At 36.2% G+C, this 15,878-nt stretch overlaps 2 protein-coding genes across 7 annotated transcripts in view; one reads left to right on the top strand and one right to left on the bottom strand.

Annotated features, from left to right (window-relative positions):
- Positions 1-15,878, bottom strand: part of acsl6 (acyl-CoA synthetase long chain family member 6) — a 70,770-nt gene that overhangs the window by 23,151 nt on the left and 31,741 nt on the right. For 2 of the 6 annotated variants that reach the window (XM_066716878.1, XM_066716882.1), the window contains exons 3-5: positions 10,380-10,484; positions 8,558-8,721; positions 2,161-7,218 (exon numbers count right to left, since the gene is read on the bottom strand). In XM_066716878.1, coding sequence (XP_066572975.1) covers positions 2,161-2,206 — 46 coding nt within the window. In that variant the 5' untranslated portion in view covers positions 2,207-7,218; positions 8,558-8,721; positions 10,380-10,484. The remainder of the gene's footprint in view (positions 1-2,160; positions 7,219-8,557; positions 8,722-10,379; positions 10,485-15,878) is intronic. The other 4 variants (XM_066716879.1, XM_066716880.1, XM_066716877.1 and 1 more) reach the window with 4 other exon arrangements.
- On the top strand, positions 9,334-15,694 carry irf1b (interferon regulatory factor 1b). The gene is made up of 10 exons (XM_066716887.1): positions 9,334-9,910; positions 11,214-11,305; positions 11,766-11,865; positions 12,079-12,249; positions 12,609-12,655; positions 13,268-13,400; positions 13,657-13,788; positions 14,084-14,124; positions 14,326-14,458; positions 14,863-15,694. The coding sequence occupies exons 2-10, from the start codon at positions 11,219-11,221 to the stop codon at positions 14,982-14,984; spliced, it is 966 nt and encodes a 321-aa protein (XP_066572984.1). The 5' UTR covers positions 9,334-9,910; positions 11,214-11,218; the 3' UTR covers positions 14,985-15,694.

Genomic DNA, 15,878 nt, shown 5'->3' with positions numbered 1-15,878 from the left:
ACAAGGTCAAAATAATGGCAGAAGGACATGCAATAACATCTGAAGGATAATGTTGCCCATGTTTAAATTAATCTTCTAGTTAATTCCCATTTTGTTAAAGGGTTGTTTAACAATCCATGATGTGAAATACACACACACACACACACACACACACACACACACACACACACACATATATATATATATATATATACAATGTATTTGGTGGCCTCTATGTAACCCAATGCCAGTTTGTGCTCAGATGATGGCTTTTTTCATCTAATACATTTATTCTTTATTATAAGTTTTTATTTATTATAGGTATTCATGGTATCTATATCCATGATCTAGTCTAACAGTTCATATGTTTGTCACCTCAGTGTTAGAATCAATACATGTCCAATATACCCTTTTCAAAGGCCAAATGTTTTAATTGAAACCTGAGCAAAGTAGTTTAAGAGATAAACAAAGATTAGATGCTTCTGAAGTTTTTGCCTATCCAGGGACACAATCATTGTGTATTATGTCTATTTGCTCACTTGCAATTTCTATTTCTCTCAGCTGCATGGATTTAAGCACAGCTGGTGTACCAATATGCTTAATCTAATATTTCACGAGAAATCAAAATGAATCTAGTTATAACCTATTTAATACAACTATTCACAAACAGGAGGACCCAGCATGATAGGTAGTGGCAATTTACTTCAAATATACTAATGTGAGTTTGATGTTAGCTTACAGTGAAGCCATGGCCTTCCCTTTATACAGAGTTAAACCCTTGAATTGTCTGAGCAGTAACTTGATGAATATGGACACAACAAGGAATAAGGACAATAACACAAATCTGAATGAACATCAGGCAACGTTATTTTTATGTAGAAATGCTGAAATAGAACTGAATTATTATTTTGAGAGAAAAGTCATTACAACCCTGTAATATGTATTTTTCATACTGGAAATGGACATAGAAAGATATGCCGGTAAGAGTATGATTTCTAACACACTGTATGTTATTCTTAAGGGGAAAAAAAAGGACAGTGAACGATTTAGGTACAACACTTTAGGGATGTAAACCATAAAGCAGTTTTCACTTCAAAACCCATAAACTGGAAGGTCACTCGTAGTGTTTCAGCACTCTGGCCCATGGACAGCTCCACTGGTGCAATCGTTTGGTTGTTCCAGTGCGTGAAATTACTTTATTATATATATTTATTAGACGATGTACATACAAGAATATCATGAACGTGCATTTATTTCTTTAAAATATATTTCCTTGTAAAATAGATAAATTGTGTGTGTGTGTGTGGGGGGGGGGGACAGCAAGAAAAAAAATGTTGACGTTCGTAATGCTGCTCCGGCTATTATTGGAAAGTCTCAATATAATTAATAAAGAGATCAACGTCTGTAAGCACCATATGCGCGGCTTATGCTGAGAAATGTTATGGCCCAGTCTCACACTCCATCGGCATCTCCATAGGCTATGGGTCTGCAATTATCGTATTTAAATTGTCTAAAATCGATGTAAATATAGTCAAATATAGTCAAATACACGGGACATCTCCAAACCATCTCCAACTTTAACGTAAAACATTTTAGTTCGTTTGATCAGACTGTGTGTTTCTATATTGCATGGTGCATTACTTGCATGCAGGGCTCATATAGACATTCTGCTTCAATAAAAGTAACACGAAATAATGTCGCAGCATCAGTATGTTACATAAACCTGGCCCGTTATATTATTAACAATAAGTATAGGTATCGCCTGATGTCATCAACATATATATATATATATATATATATATATATATATATATATAGAGAGAGAGAGAGAGAGAGAGAGAGAGAGAGAGAGAGATATATGTCATTATAAGAACATAAAGACACTCAATGGAAATTATATAGCTACAAAATGACAAAACGTTCAAATGCACACGACACAATTTGAGAAAATCTACCACGAAATTAAAAATGATATCTATTTATAGGTAGATGAGTTCTGCGCGTTTTATTTTACCGCACTGTAGTCTGATGACACCGGTGACCAAATCCTAAAGCCGGTATCCACGCTTTAAAATCCCGGATTTCCTTTGGCTTCGGTGTTTCACAAGGCAATGGCACATAGCATTACACTTTAAACTGGTGCAGCAACGGATATAAGGGCAGAAATGAGAATAAACTCACCTAGCACAATCCAAATAGACCCAGAAACGAGCAGGAAGGCAAGCATCTCTCTGTGTCTGTGCTTGAGTTTGCTGCAGCAGCAGAAAGCCTGGAGATGGAGGCTGGAGGACTGGAGGACTGGAGGACTGCAGCACAGGCTGGACTGCAGCAGCTCTGGGACAATCTGGGAGATTAGAGCAGAAGCACTGAGTAATACTGAGCTGGTCAATCCGGGCTGTCGTGGGGATGCCAGGGGTTTTCTTTGATCTGTATAATTCAGCAGCAGTATTGAATATCGACTGGTAAGGGGTGTGTTATTGTTTTATATTGGTATATATCTTTACCGATACATGTAGCTTTAATATCCACATTATCCCATCAGTTCATGTGAAGGTGACAGGCGGTCGGGACAAGGTGATGGGATGATTTGCATCCGGTTTCCATACTGTATCTTATTCTGTAGCACCATTTTACCAGTTTCGACTGTGTAGTGTATCTGCAGCTGAGATTTCTTTTTCAGTTTCCTGTGTCTTGGTACAAACACTATATTTTACTTGGATGACCACAATGCCTGCAAATCTTTTATAACACAAAGTTAAAATGAACGGTTTCACTCCCACACAGATGCTTACTGGAAGGACTATTACACATGTGTAACATTTCACAAATCACAGGTGAATAAAGAAACCCTAATCCAATTTCTCTGACTAATTCATCATATTCGTTGTGCAAACTATCACCTGCAAACCACATCCTCCTATTCAATTTGTAAATGTTTTTCATTTTTGCTCGTAATCTTTTCCTTTGTTATAATCCAACACTTGTGTTTTTACACAATGCACTTATTTTAAACGTGTGTAATTTATCTGTGCAACAAGCCAGCTTTGATATTAACTGAATTGTCTTTTCCCAGAGAGATCATGTGACTGACCTTTCAGCTGGTTCACAGTCAGAAACATGCAGCTGCCTCTTCCGGTCTTTTACAGGCCATGTTATAACTGAATGATTTTATTTCCTGACTGTATAAATATAAAGGGGATACACATCGTCCAGTATGATCACAGAAATACAAGTAATTATGCACAGAGGAAGAACCGTGCAAACTGCAATGATACAAATCAAGGACAAACAGACAGTATGAATAATTGTACATATGTTAACCCCCCCAGCGTGCGATGAGTTATAATCAAAGTTTAAAGAACTGTGCTAATGGGGAATTCTGAAACATACTGGAATATGCTAATTAAGACATGGTTTGTCATAACATAAAAAGAAAGGCTTTCCATTGAGAACAATATTTCTTTGAAGTACTGCAATGTGAAACAACTGTCAATTAAATGTTTTACCTTCTACATTTGAATTTTCTGTTCAGTCAACAGACATGCAGGCCAATCTGGTGTATGACATACCCTGGCGGCAGACTTGTGGTCCTTTCCACAAATCAAGACATTTTTGAGTAGACATTTTTCACAATTTTACTATATTTCCATTGGTGTATATTTCCATGTAGTGCTCATTCTAAAAATTGCATGTATGTGTCATTGCATTATACGTTTGAAAAAAGTGGCCCAGAGTAATTAACTGGTTTAAGTTCTGTAAAATTACAATTAATTTAATACGTGTTTTTGTTTTGTGTAACTAAAACACACACACACACACACACACACACACACACACACACACACACACACACACACACACACACACACACACAGAGAGAGACACAGATATATATTTTTAAAGATTAAGAATGCTGAGAACGTGATAATTTTCAAGTAGACTTTATGAGAGCATAATCAAAGTCCAAACTGCAAAAATATTTTCTTCAAGATAAGAAGCAGTGAATAAATCTTCTGAGCTGTGCTGTCCTGTTACAGCTCTGAGACCTAATAGAGGTGCACACTTTGAAACTATGCATTGGGAGGGAGGAACACCACAGTTTTTCTGGCCATGCAGGAATGCCAACTGTCTTTGTTTTTGTCATTTTGTGGGTTATGGTAATATTTATATATATATAATACACAGTGCATAAGATGATTAAAAAAGTGACATCTTGATCATCCTCTGTAAACAAATACACATCACAACTCTCAATACTAACACTGCTGTACTCAGTAGTTATTTTTAGCCACTGGTGTTCCCATTCCCAACACAGTTTTATGAGTTTTTCTCCCTTACAGTAGAACTGAATACCTCTGCATTTATCATAACAGGTATGGGTACCTACTGAGTGCAGCTGGACGCTAAATTTAGAAGCATTTGTTAAATACTGGTTCACTTGCAGATTTTTAGAAGAGGCGGTGAGCAGGAAGAGAAACATTTACTCTCAGGTGTCCTCTTCAACTGCAAACCAGACTGCTGAGTACAAATTGTCACAAATTGACTAAAAGTACTACAGATGTATATCCAATTCCACAAGGTTGACTTGTTCGAGTGACATCTGAAAAGAACTGCTAACTGTCCGCTGACTGAAGGTCACTCTTAGTTTATTGAGAAACTCTGACAGTGGAGCCACTCCTGTTTTCCTGTTTTCCTGTTTCCTGTTTTGCCAAGTGTGTACGTGGTGGGAAAGATGGAGACTCAAAAGGGAGGAGGAAGGACTCTCCGGGGTAGTGAATGGCTGTGTGTTGCAGAAGAGCAGCAGCTTTGCCTTTGTGTTGCTGGGCATGGATGACGATAGCTGTCAGGAGATTCATATGCACATGCCACTTCTTCAGAAACCCACAAACTGCTTTCTTCTTGGATTGGTAGACGAATGTGGAAGTGTTTCTGTTTCAGATTTGTTACTCTTCTGCTACATTTTTTTTTTTCTGGCATGGTTTAATGTCTTCCCGGAAGAGCTGTTTCTTTTTATGTAAGGCACTGTTCTGCACTGCAGGAAAGACAAGACCAAGATTCCATTAGAGACTGAAGAAGACATTGCAATGTAGACAGTGTAGACACTGCTATATATAACTGCTATATGTCTGCTATGGCCTACAGTGAATCATTCATTTAGTTTTGTATTTTTATCTACCCCTTAATACAAACGTGCACTGTATTATGTACTTCTTGTCAATCCATCTATTTAAATATATTGTATCTTCTTACTCTCAGTGTTTCATGCTTCAGGAAATTGGTATATTTCTATATTTTGAGTTAACTATTTCTTTCTACATGTGATAGTACTTTGTGCATAAATTACTACTGCGAGTTTATTATTATACTACACTGCACTACACTACAGCATATTAAATAACACTAGAGTACTAAAAACCAAACAGATAAGAGTATTCCTCATACAGCTGAACTAATCATGTTGTGGAAATTGTTCCTGAGACTAATTAGACAATTATAATCCATTTAATATGCAAATATGAACCCAAAAAACAGATAATGTGTGGTACAATACAGCCAAAAAGTGTCAAACATCATACATGATCAAAAATGTCATATGGGAGCAAAAGACATAATTTCAGTAAAATAAAAGTGTCATAGGGAACAACAACAAAGTACTGTACTGTACTGTATATACCCATTATATTATTATATTTTAAAATAAACACATTTGTGATCATTCCCTTTGGTTTGTTGTAGTTTAATGTCAGTAGAAACTGCACTGGCTATGATAAGGAGAACGAGCACAGGAATAGTTACCATCCTAATTCCTGTAAGTACCCAACCCAGAGCAGTAATGCACAGAGTAAAATTAACCAGGTTCTTTTTGTTTTGGATGAGTAGAATGAGGAACACAACAGAAAAGGGGAAAGGTTTAATTTAAGCACTTTCTTTTTAACACACAATTCAAAATCAAAGTGCTTCTCATAAAACATGTAGAAAGACCAGCAGGCCTCCAAACAGTCTGTGTCACTCAGTTCACTCTGTATAAAGGGTAAAACATTACTTAAGATCACGTTGTTTCATATAATCTTTCAATCTACTAACAGAAGCAGAACTGAAAACTTTGCTTTTAATAAACATTCTCATTTTAGGACTGCAGGGTAAAGAGTTAAATAATATAGTTAAATAATACTAGTATCATAATCCTGCAAGAGAACAGTACTGTACATCTTTTCACATGCAGACTAATAATAAAGTTATCACATTAGCTAATTTGAACTAATTAATACTGTTCACATGGTGATAATAGGATGTCAGTATTGTTTTTCTCTTAATTCCTACTCTACTGATCTCTCTCCACATTCACAAATAAAAACTATGTGTGTATTGAAAGCTGCATTATAATTCATGTTGCACACATAAACAATAAACACACTAATACATCGTATTCACAGTTTTACTTTGCTTTTCTTGATATAGAGAAGTCTCTAGCTCAGAACTTATAAAGATAAGTATTTAATTTACTTTGTAAGTACATTCCAGTAATCTGGTAATATAGGTTTCTGAGTTTTTGACTCTGTATTGTGCTGTGTTTTATGCATGTGGTTTTCACGGGTATTACCTTATTTAAGAAATGCTGTCTATATTTAGACCAGAACTGACATTTTGTTTCACGTTTAACCACATTGACATGTATAAGTGACTTAAGTCACTTACATTCAAGATGATCTTGTTAAATTAATAAACATGACCAAATGCAAGGCTATTGTGTGAAAATGTACCTGTTCAATATCCAGACCCCCAAATTCTTGTTAATTGTTGCATTTCTTTCCCTTCATTTTTAAAGGTACCTTAGTTCCAGATTACATTAAACCTTCAATCCATCTTTAAAGTACACACCCACCAGAGTACCACCATTGCAGTGCAGTAAGCCACACAAGATCAAAAGTCATATCTGGTAAAATATAAAATGATCAGTGGAAGAAATAGACCATATTGAACATGGTGGAAAATATGATCAAAGTATTGCATTGTTTCAAGATTTTTCTTAAGACTATTCTATGGTGCAATAATGGGCAGTACAGATTGTTTGCCTTTGCAGCATTTAATCAACCACTTTGTCACATGCAGTGGGTTTTTGCATACTAGACTGATTTTTTCTTTTTCAGGACTACTCCCAAGTATAGTTGCAGTTCTTCAATCACTTGCAGCCACCAGATGGCAGAGCTCATTCCAGATCTTCCTCACTGCTTCTAAAACCTGGACAAAAAACAAGTCATGAACTCTTTTCTCTATTTTTCTCTTTCTTTGCCAATATAGTTTAAAATATTGTTTTTCACATGCTGAAAAATACCAATATTCTTCTTGACATTTAAAACAATAAATAATCAACACAATGCAACACAGTAGGAGAAAGAATACAATTACTTATCTGAATAGACCAGGATTACCGTGTTTTTCTTGCATAAAATAACTTAATTATTAAGATAAGCAAATAATTAAATTGATAATTTAGGAAATAAATATTTTACTAAATAATGTATCCACTTTTCTCACAACACAAAACTCTCACATAAAATAAGAAAAGAACTTAAGCAAATTTTGTGACATTGCACCAGGGGATATTTAATCAATTAAGTAGATTAGATGTAAAATATTCCTTATAATGTGAGTTTTTTTCTCCTAGAGCAAAACTTATAATAATAATAATAATAATAATAATATTATTATGATTATGATTATTATTATTATTATTTGAGAATCTGAAGTTGGTTGTATTGCAATGTGTAGTGTGGGAAGACAAGTTAAGTGGTTACTATGTAACACATTTTTACTCAGAGGTTGACCAATAATAGGAACAGTTTCACACAGACTCTTACACACAGCTCCTATGGATCTTAAAGGAAAGGCTCTGGATTTGTGATTTGAGGGATTCACAGAACACAATGAATGGCCGGCCTATCTGGATGCTGACACCAGTGCAGTGAACTGTAATTATTGTATGTGCTGGCATTTACAGGAAACAGGCTAGTAAGTCAGCTGACAGGTTTAACACATAATTAACTTATGTTTATGATTTGAAAACCAAGCAACAAGTGAGAAACTTGGCAGACTGCACCATGATTATTATTTAAATAATAATAATAATAATAATAATAATTAACATTATTATTATTAAAGTGATGAAGAGTAGAAGCCAACAATTAACTAGATCTAGCAATCTGATGACACTTAAGAATGTTTTATTTTCTTAAATATCTATATGAGCAAGCATGCAGGCAGAGATGAGTTACAAGTATGTCCATGGTTCTGTGTGTACTGTTGCTACATTAAGAGAACATCACTGAGTAATTAGAGCATGGGTGTATTTTCCATATGTCACAATGCACATGCAGTAACATAAAGGTTAGAATTGCAGAATAAATAATAGGATAAACATATTGTATAATTATGCAATCAAATTAACGGGGGACAGCCAATATGAATGATTATTTTTTGTATCCATTGTGTAAAATTATTTAACAGAATATTGGCTGCTGGCTTGACTTTTGCTGCCCATTTCCTGTAATAGCTTTAATGCGTTCAGTAAACAGATTACCTTTGTATGAGATAGTGACGTCATTTCAGCAGACCGCCATTATCAGCTCAGACTTAGGCTATTGCACAGAAAGGGGCGTTTTCCCAAGGGCAGCCTCCACCTCTCGTTTAAACTCCAGATGGGATCTGGAAGCTCCACACATTGGGAAAACCCACGAATTCATTCTGCAAAAATTCCCGAGAAAAACACCATCATTTCCATGTACAATCGGCTACCCCTGGGCTCTTCAGTTGCAGAAAAGACAAGGCTGTTGGTGCATATAGGCGATGCTGTAAATTACATTGTGATTTAACCTCATGATGTTGAAATTCAGCTTTGTTCCTTTATAAACGTATATGCAAGTACATCTATTTTGGTATGATTTGCATTTCATGAAAGCAAAACGCCTGTTTTCTGTGATACACACACACACACACACACACACACACATATATGTTGTTATTGTTGTTGTCTTTCTTGAACCATAACAAATCGCCATGAGCTAGCTGCCTAGTTGAAGATGTCCCTCTACTGGCGGAAAGCACGCATGGCACGGTTTCCTGGAAAAGGGTGCTTTACAGTTCGGGCTGCCGTTTAGAGAAAGGCACACTCCACAGTCATGTGACTGCGATAGGCCGCCGGGTCCTGTGACTTTTTCTCGGGTGGCTGCAGGCAGGAATGCGCGAGTGGCGGCCAGGTCACGGTGGGTGGGGGGTACTGGGGGGAGCACACAACGGGGAAGCAATATGCGTGGAGTGAAGCAAGTGTGAATTAACATTGTTAACATTTTTGATTTGCCCTGCAAATAATTGAAAAGACTGCAACTTGTTATTTTGTATAATCCGCCATTTAATCCCAAATTTCACAAGTCGTATTCTCAGTTTTACAATAAACTGCATGAATACATTATTTCATGAGAGTACATGTTGAATATGAATTACGTTGGACGTGAGATACCATTTTGGGTTTTTGCACCTTTGGTTCACATCAAGTTTGTGGTATAGGCTACGTGCAGATGTCTGTATAGTAAGTGTGTTTATTCAGTGCTAGCACTGTAAGTGTACTTCCCCTTCTCACGCCGGCCTTAGTTTGACAACGGGCTGATTTCTCGGAAATCAGGCTGCTTGCTTTTTTGCGTGCACACAACAGCCTCTCCAGCAGTGCGCAGCTGCAACCCTGAGCCAAAACCAGCCTCCCATAGATGTACAGTGATATCACTGGGAAATCCCGGACTGCAGTTTTTATACCCGACGCCTTTCACACTGCGCTCACAAAAGTGTGCAAACTCAGTTGCGACGAATATAGAAAGCTCTGCCATACGCAAGTGCAGACGAGCGGATTAACTTCATTCCCTGCTCAACAGACATACAAACAGTAAGTTGTACTATATTTTGTGTATATCTGCATGCATATATATATTTATGTATAATGTATATATCATGCTTAAAATGTCTATATAATGCTTAAAAGCTAGTAATTCACTTATTCACTACAAATATGATACAGCTCTTTGGAAGTGACTGAAGTTTCTGCAATTTGGTAGAAAGCGCTTCGTTTTCTTGTTTTGATTCTACCACAGATATCGTATAATGTCCCGCATGGAGTCTGAACATACTGTATATAAAGGACATTTAAAAAATATGCATGAAGTGCCCTCATTGAAATGTACCTGAAGCCCTGCAACAGCAACATGTGCACGTCTGCCTTTGTACTGTCTGCATGTGCAATCTCTGAAATAATGAAGAACCTATACAGTTTATACAGATTTAAAGTTGCAGTGCACTGTACTAACGTATTGTATCCATTGTCACTGTCTTCACTGTCAGTGAACAAACTTGCATACCAGGATAGAAGCTTTTTTTAATGATGATTTGCTGTCAGGTCCGTAATGGTTTAGTTGTCTGCTGTAGAGAGAGCTGGTGTAGCACCGCAGTGATGATTTCGTGATCTGCAGAAAGCGATATTTGCATTGTAATTATAGGTGTGCGAGGGATACAGTGCGATACAAGTTAACTTCCTTAATGAGCGATAACACGTCATGTAACAAAAACAAGTCAGAGGACCACGGGCAGCTCCTCGGCGCGCTTGTGCGCAGTAGCAACGCCTAGCGCCCGCTGCGCACACTTACCGTGAGCGCAGCCGCTTCACTCAACAACATCATTCTGTACATTGGTGTGTTTGTAGGTTTTGGAAGAAACATGCACATCAGTTTAAGATGTTTTCTTACTTTAATGCATACCATACTAAGGACATCAGCAGTAGTAAAGTACAGTTGAAAGCAAGTATTATGTCCTCGCACAGATCATATTCGATGCCAATATGCAAGTGAACAGTGCATCCTTGACCTCAGGAAGGCTGCACATCAAATAAAAGAAGTAAAATGCATTAAGAAATGGATTACCAAGACTAACCAGTGTTTCATTGTTCTTGCATGAGTGTTAATGTTGTCTGTCTGCTTTGCATAGCAAAGAAATGTAACACCTGCTGACACGTGATCCGTGCATTTCTTTGAGGAAGACGGTTGAGCGCCAAAATCAGCAATTAGTTTCATGCTCTGGTGCCTTAGACTTTAAACGTGTTTAAAGAGTTTTCAGTGGAATAGAACAACAGGTTATTGAATACCTTGAGCAAGTTCCTAATGGAGAATAACTATATATACCCCCTTTCTCTTTTCCAGCCAACATGCCTGTTTCAAGAATGCGCATGAGACCATGGCTGGAAGATAAAATAGATTCAAATTCAATCTCTGGGTTAATCTGGGTAAACAAGGTAATGGATTATACAATCCTACATTTGATTTTCTGACACACCATAGTTAAGAAAAATCCAATGTACCTTTTATAATCTGTAACATGAGGTTCGTGTATTTGTTTATGAGGCCTTTGGACATAATATTTCACTGTAAATGAACATAACTATGTTATGTATTTAATAGTTTACATATTACTTACAGTTTACACAAGAAACATTTTAAAGCATTACAAAAGTGCCATAATACCATCAGTACTAATGCAATAAGCGGACATATGGAGCACACTTTAACAGAAGTCATTAGAGGGTTAATTAAAAAAATGTAATTTAGTAAAACGAGAACAAATATTTGCTCGTATATAGAAACAATGCCTAAAAAGTTAATGTTGTCTATTCAAAGTGTTATCATTTTATCAATATTTAGTAATTATTCTAAGATTTCTGATGGTACACTAAGTGCAGAAATTATCATTTTAAGGAGAAGAAAATATTCCAGATACCTTGGAAGCATGCTGCGAGACATGGGTGGGAAATGGACAAAGATGCCTGTCTTTTCAAACAGTGGGCTATACATACAGGTAAGCAAGTGGCATCGGGTGATTATCTATTCCAAAATGCAGTATTTCTATATAAGCTGTGATCTGTTTCTAATCACCATATATTCCAAAAAGGTGTTCTAGATTGCTGTATTATTGTCGCCTAAACCATAAAATGCTATACAATGACAATATTTGAAAAGTTATGGGTTTAATATTAATTATGTACTAATATATTAATAATGTTATGTGCAGGAAAGTACAAATCTGGTGTAAATCAGCCAGACCCCAAAACCTGGAAAGCCAACTTCCGCTGTGCCATGAACTCCCTCCCAGACATTGAAGAAGTGAAAGACAAAAGCGTCAACAAAGGCTGCAGTGCAGTGAGAGTCTACAGAATGCTGCCCCCAGTGCCGAAGAAACGAGGTACGTAGATTTCCATTAGCAACACTTTCTGAAATGCACCAGTAAGTAGCTACTAATTTGCTTATCAAAATATATTATTTATAAACCTGCATATCCCACTCCACCATTATCAAACTCAGGCATAATGCAGTTGCTTGTCTTTCCTCAGACCGTTTTTGAATTTATGGTTAAGAACACGGATACAAAATCTATGTAAAATTCAAACAAACAAAAGATTAACTACTGTACAAAACATTCAATATTCAAGTGATGAATAACATTCGGAGGTAACTATTGAATGAATTATAAAGAAACAGTCATCAACATAAGAATGATTTAAACAGTTCTGTTTTTAATTTTCCATTCGGTTTTCTTCACAGATAAGAAATCACGAACTAAAGACGCCAAAGGCAGGAACAAGAATAAGGTAAACCTCAGTTTTTCTCATGTAATATGTTTTTTTGCTTTGTCTAATGGACTTCAAAGCTGATAACAGATAGCAACAGGCATTGTGTCAGCAGGGGAGATGTATAGAAATCCATATTTGGTAATTGTTGTCTTGTGAAAAATAGGTTTAATTAATTAAACGTTGGAAGCGCTGTAGTCTCTTGTTTGTCACCTGCTGAGAAAAGCGACCATTTTTGGAACTGGAGGGCGGTCTGCCCTTTACATCAGAAGAGGAAGTTCAAATGCAGTACAATGTGTGGTTAACCTGCCCACACCCAGTTATAAACAGGCAGCTTTATATTAGTCTTGCCTACCTAGCAGTACGTATTACTAAACAAGCCTCAACTGAGTACATTTGACATTTTGACAAGTGATGTTCAAAACAAGTAAACAAGTATCCTACACATAGTAAGAAAAAACAACCTTAGAAATTTAGAAATATCTAGGTTGAGAAAGCTGCATCATGGTCTTTATGACTTTGACTTTGATGGTACTAAAAAAGTGTGAGTGAATACATTTTTGGTACACAAATTCTAGCACTGTTTATAATAATATCTGGTCAGTTGATTTACTTTTTTTTTTTTTTTCTCAGGGAACGTTTTCAAAGTTAAAGTTGGAGGAGATCGAATACGAAAGAGATACACAGCTCCCAGACGACCACAGCACGTACACGGCCGCAGACGACCATTCATCACCAGAGGTGGACAGCACAGATAATGATTTAGGTATGGCCACACTTCTTGACTTCCACTTTTTTAAGACCAGACCACAATTATGCAGTGTCTGATGCAATTATGTTGCATTAAATCAAGTTTAGTTAATGAGTCAACAGAGTTAGGCCAAACTCTATGTAGCAATCCAAGTCACTGTTTCACATTTTATATGATGCTGGTCTTCAATATTAAAATTGCTACAATGCTCAGGACAGGTTCTGTTTCGAATGGAGATCATTACATCTTTCTTCCCTGTTTTATTTTGTAGACTTCCCAAGTCCAAGTTATCAGGAAGAGCCCATTGTTGTAACTCCAGATTGGACGCAGACGGTGGAGATATCAACAGCTGACAGCACCAATGGAATGTACACGTTCCAGGTCTCACCTATACACTCACCAGGTACAGTTTCCGTCCATACTAGCACACTATGGTAACCATGCTGTCCCGTGCTTGTCTGAGGGCTTAATAGTTCTGTCCATCCACATTCTTATGGTTCTGTGGCCACTGTCTTGTAAACCCCTTTAGACACCGGTAAGAATACAATGACAGTAAACTTTCACATTTCTTAAGGTGCTATTAAAATCATTGTCTTACATCAGCAGTTGTGCTCTGGTGAAGTCAGTCTTTTATCAATTTTAAGTGAGTGGCTGAAGGCTTTCTAAGGCTCATCTTTTCCATCCTTTTGTTTTTTTAGAGTTGGAAGATGTGGATGAAAACCTGCAAGAAGTGATCCAGGTGAGCATTTTTACTGACTTTTCTCACCTCAATTTCTAATCAGGAATTTGTATTTAATTCATACTGTATGTGCCATATATATATATATATATATATATATATATATATATATATATATATATATATATATATATGCTGTATGTATATATAGACATTAAAAAGCAAAACAGCAAGTTTCATTTCCGTTTTTTGCTTTTTCAGATGGCACAAGAATTGGAACAAGATCAGACTCAATGGCACCAAAGCAATATAAATGGCAAAGGTTTCCTGAGCAATGCTGTATGCACAACAGAAAGCTTTCACAATACAGAAACCCACTGGGGGGACACCACAGGTAATAATGAACTCCCTAATATAAAGTCCCATAACAAATGGACCATAATTACACCAATGGAACGAAAACAATTTGGGATCACTATTATGAAAAAAAAACACCACTGGAAAAAAATGTAAATGAGCTTGCTGTAAGCAAATATTCACATATCATTTAATTTCTGTCTTCTAGTTGTGTTACATTTAATCAGCTGTCAGACTGGCATCCTGTTGTGTCTTTTATAACAAGTATAACATCTTGAGGAATACTAGCAGAGAGACGAGTAGGACTACCTGGTTTAAATCTTGAAAGAGAATGCCTGGCCTTGTGTAGATTATCCCAAATTACAAACAAATGTGATATACAGACAAATATGTGATCTCAAAGGTATTGCTAAAATGTATCTTTTCCCTATTCTCTTCTAGGAGAAATTGAATTAAGGCTTTATACTGAACTTAAAGGAGGAGTAAACGTAGATCTTGTGAGCTACCTCGACCCCTGGACCAGCAGCACAACCAATTTACAGCAAATCACCTGCCCCCTTTAGAGAGAGAGCACCTGTAAATACTCCAAACACCTTACTCCCTTTTTTAAAAGACTTATTTTTTTTACTTTGGGGACTTCAACTTTTGACCACATCATCTCATCAGATCTCTTGCTTCAGGACAACAGTTTATTTGTTTGGCACATGCAGCAATGCTGCATGAAAGAATAAGAAAAAGTGAATATTCAATAATGATTTCATTAAATGTCATACTTTTGTGAAAACATGTTGGATTTAGTTTCCATAACATCAGTGGTGCTGTTTGCATTAGAAATGCGGCATACTGATAGAGTAAGGCCTGTTTACTGCAGTAAATCCTATGTGAAAACATTCTAATGTGAAGAAATTGACCAAATCTAGAAAATGTGTGTAAAGCCATAGTTTAAAAATGCACTTTACCAGCACAACTTTTTACATTTGAAGAAAAGGTAGAAACTCCTTGATGTATAAGAATGCATATGGAAGGATATTATTATCCAACTTGCTCTGTTTTAAACCATTTAGCTTCCGTTATTTGTATTTTCCTTAATTTGTGGAATTTGTTATCATTTTACAGTAAAGGACTACTACAATGCATTGTACATACATGTGTTTTTAGATCATACACCCACAATTCCCTACCATTGGTGAAAAGTCAAATGTGAATATTTGTAAATAGATTGTAAATTATGTTTGGTTTTGTTAAAAAATAAAATCAATTTTAAAAATTCTAATTGCTGCAGCTGTGTCCTTGAAAATGTATGTTTATGTTACCCAACATAATAATTGTACAATACTTAATTGAATTTATTTACATCACAATATTAAAAAAAGAACACAAACAAAAAAAACAAGGAAGACATTTCCATTGTTAGATGAATACTTTGTTTACAGTATGTTTTAATAAAAGTTTAATAA

This window comes from Amia ocellicauda, chromosome 11 (assembly GCF_036373705.1).
Source record: "Amia ocellicauda isolate fAmiCal2 chromosome 11, fAmiCal2.hap1, whole genome shotgun sequence".
Classification (NCBI taxonomy): Eukaryota; Metazoa; Chordata; class Actinopteri; order Amiiformes; family Amiidae; genus Amia; species Amia ocellicauda.
The sequence above is the reverse complement of the archived record's forward strand: the minus strand, read 5'-3'. Positions and strand labels throughout refer to the sequence as shown.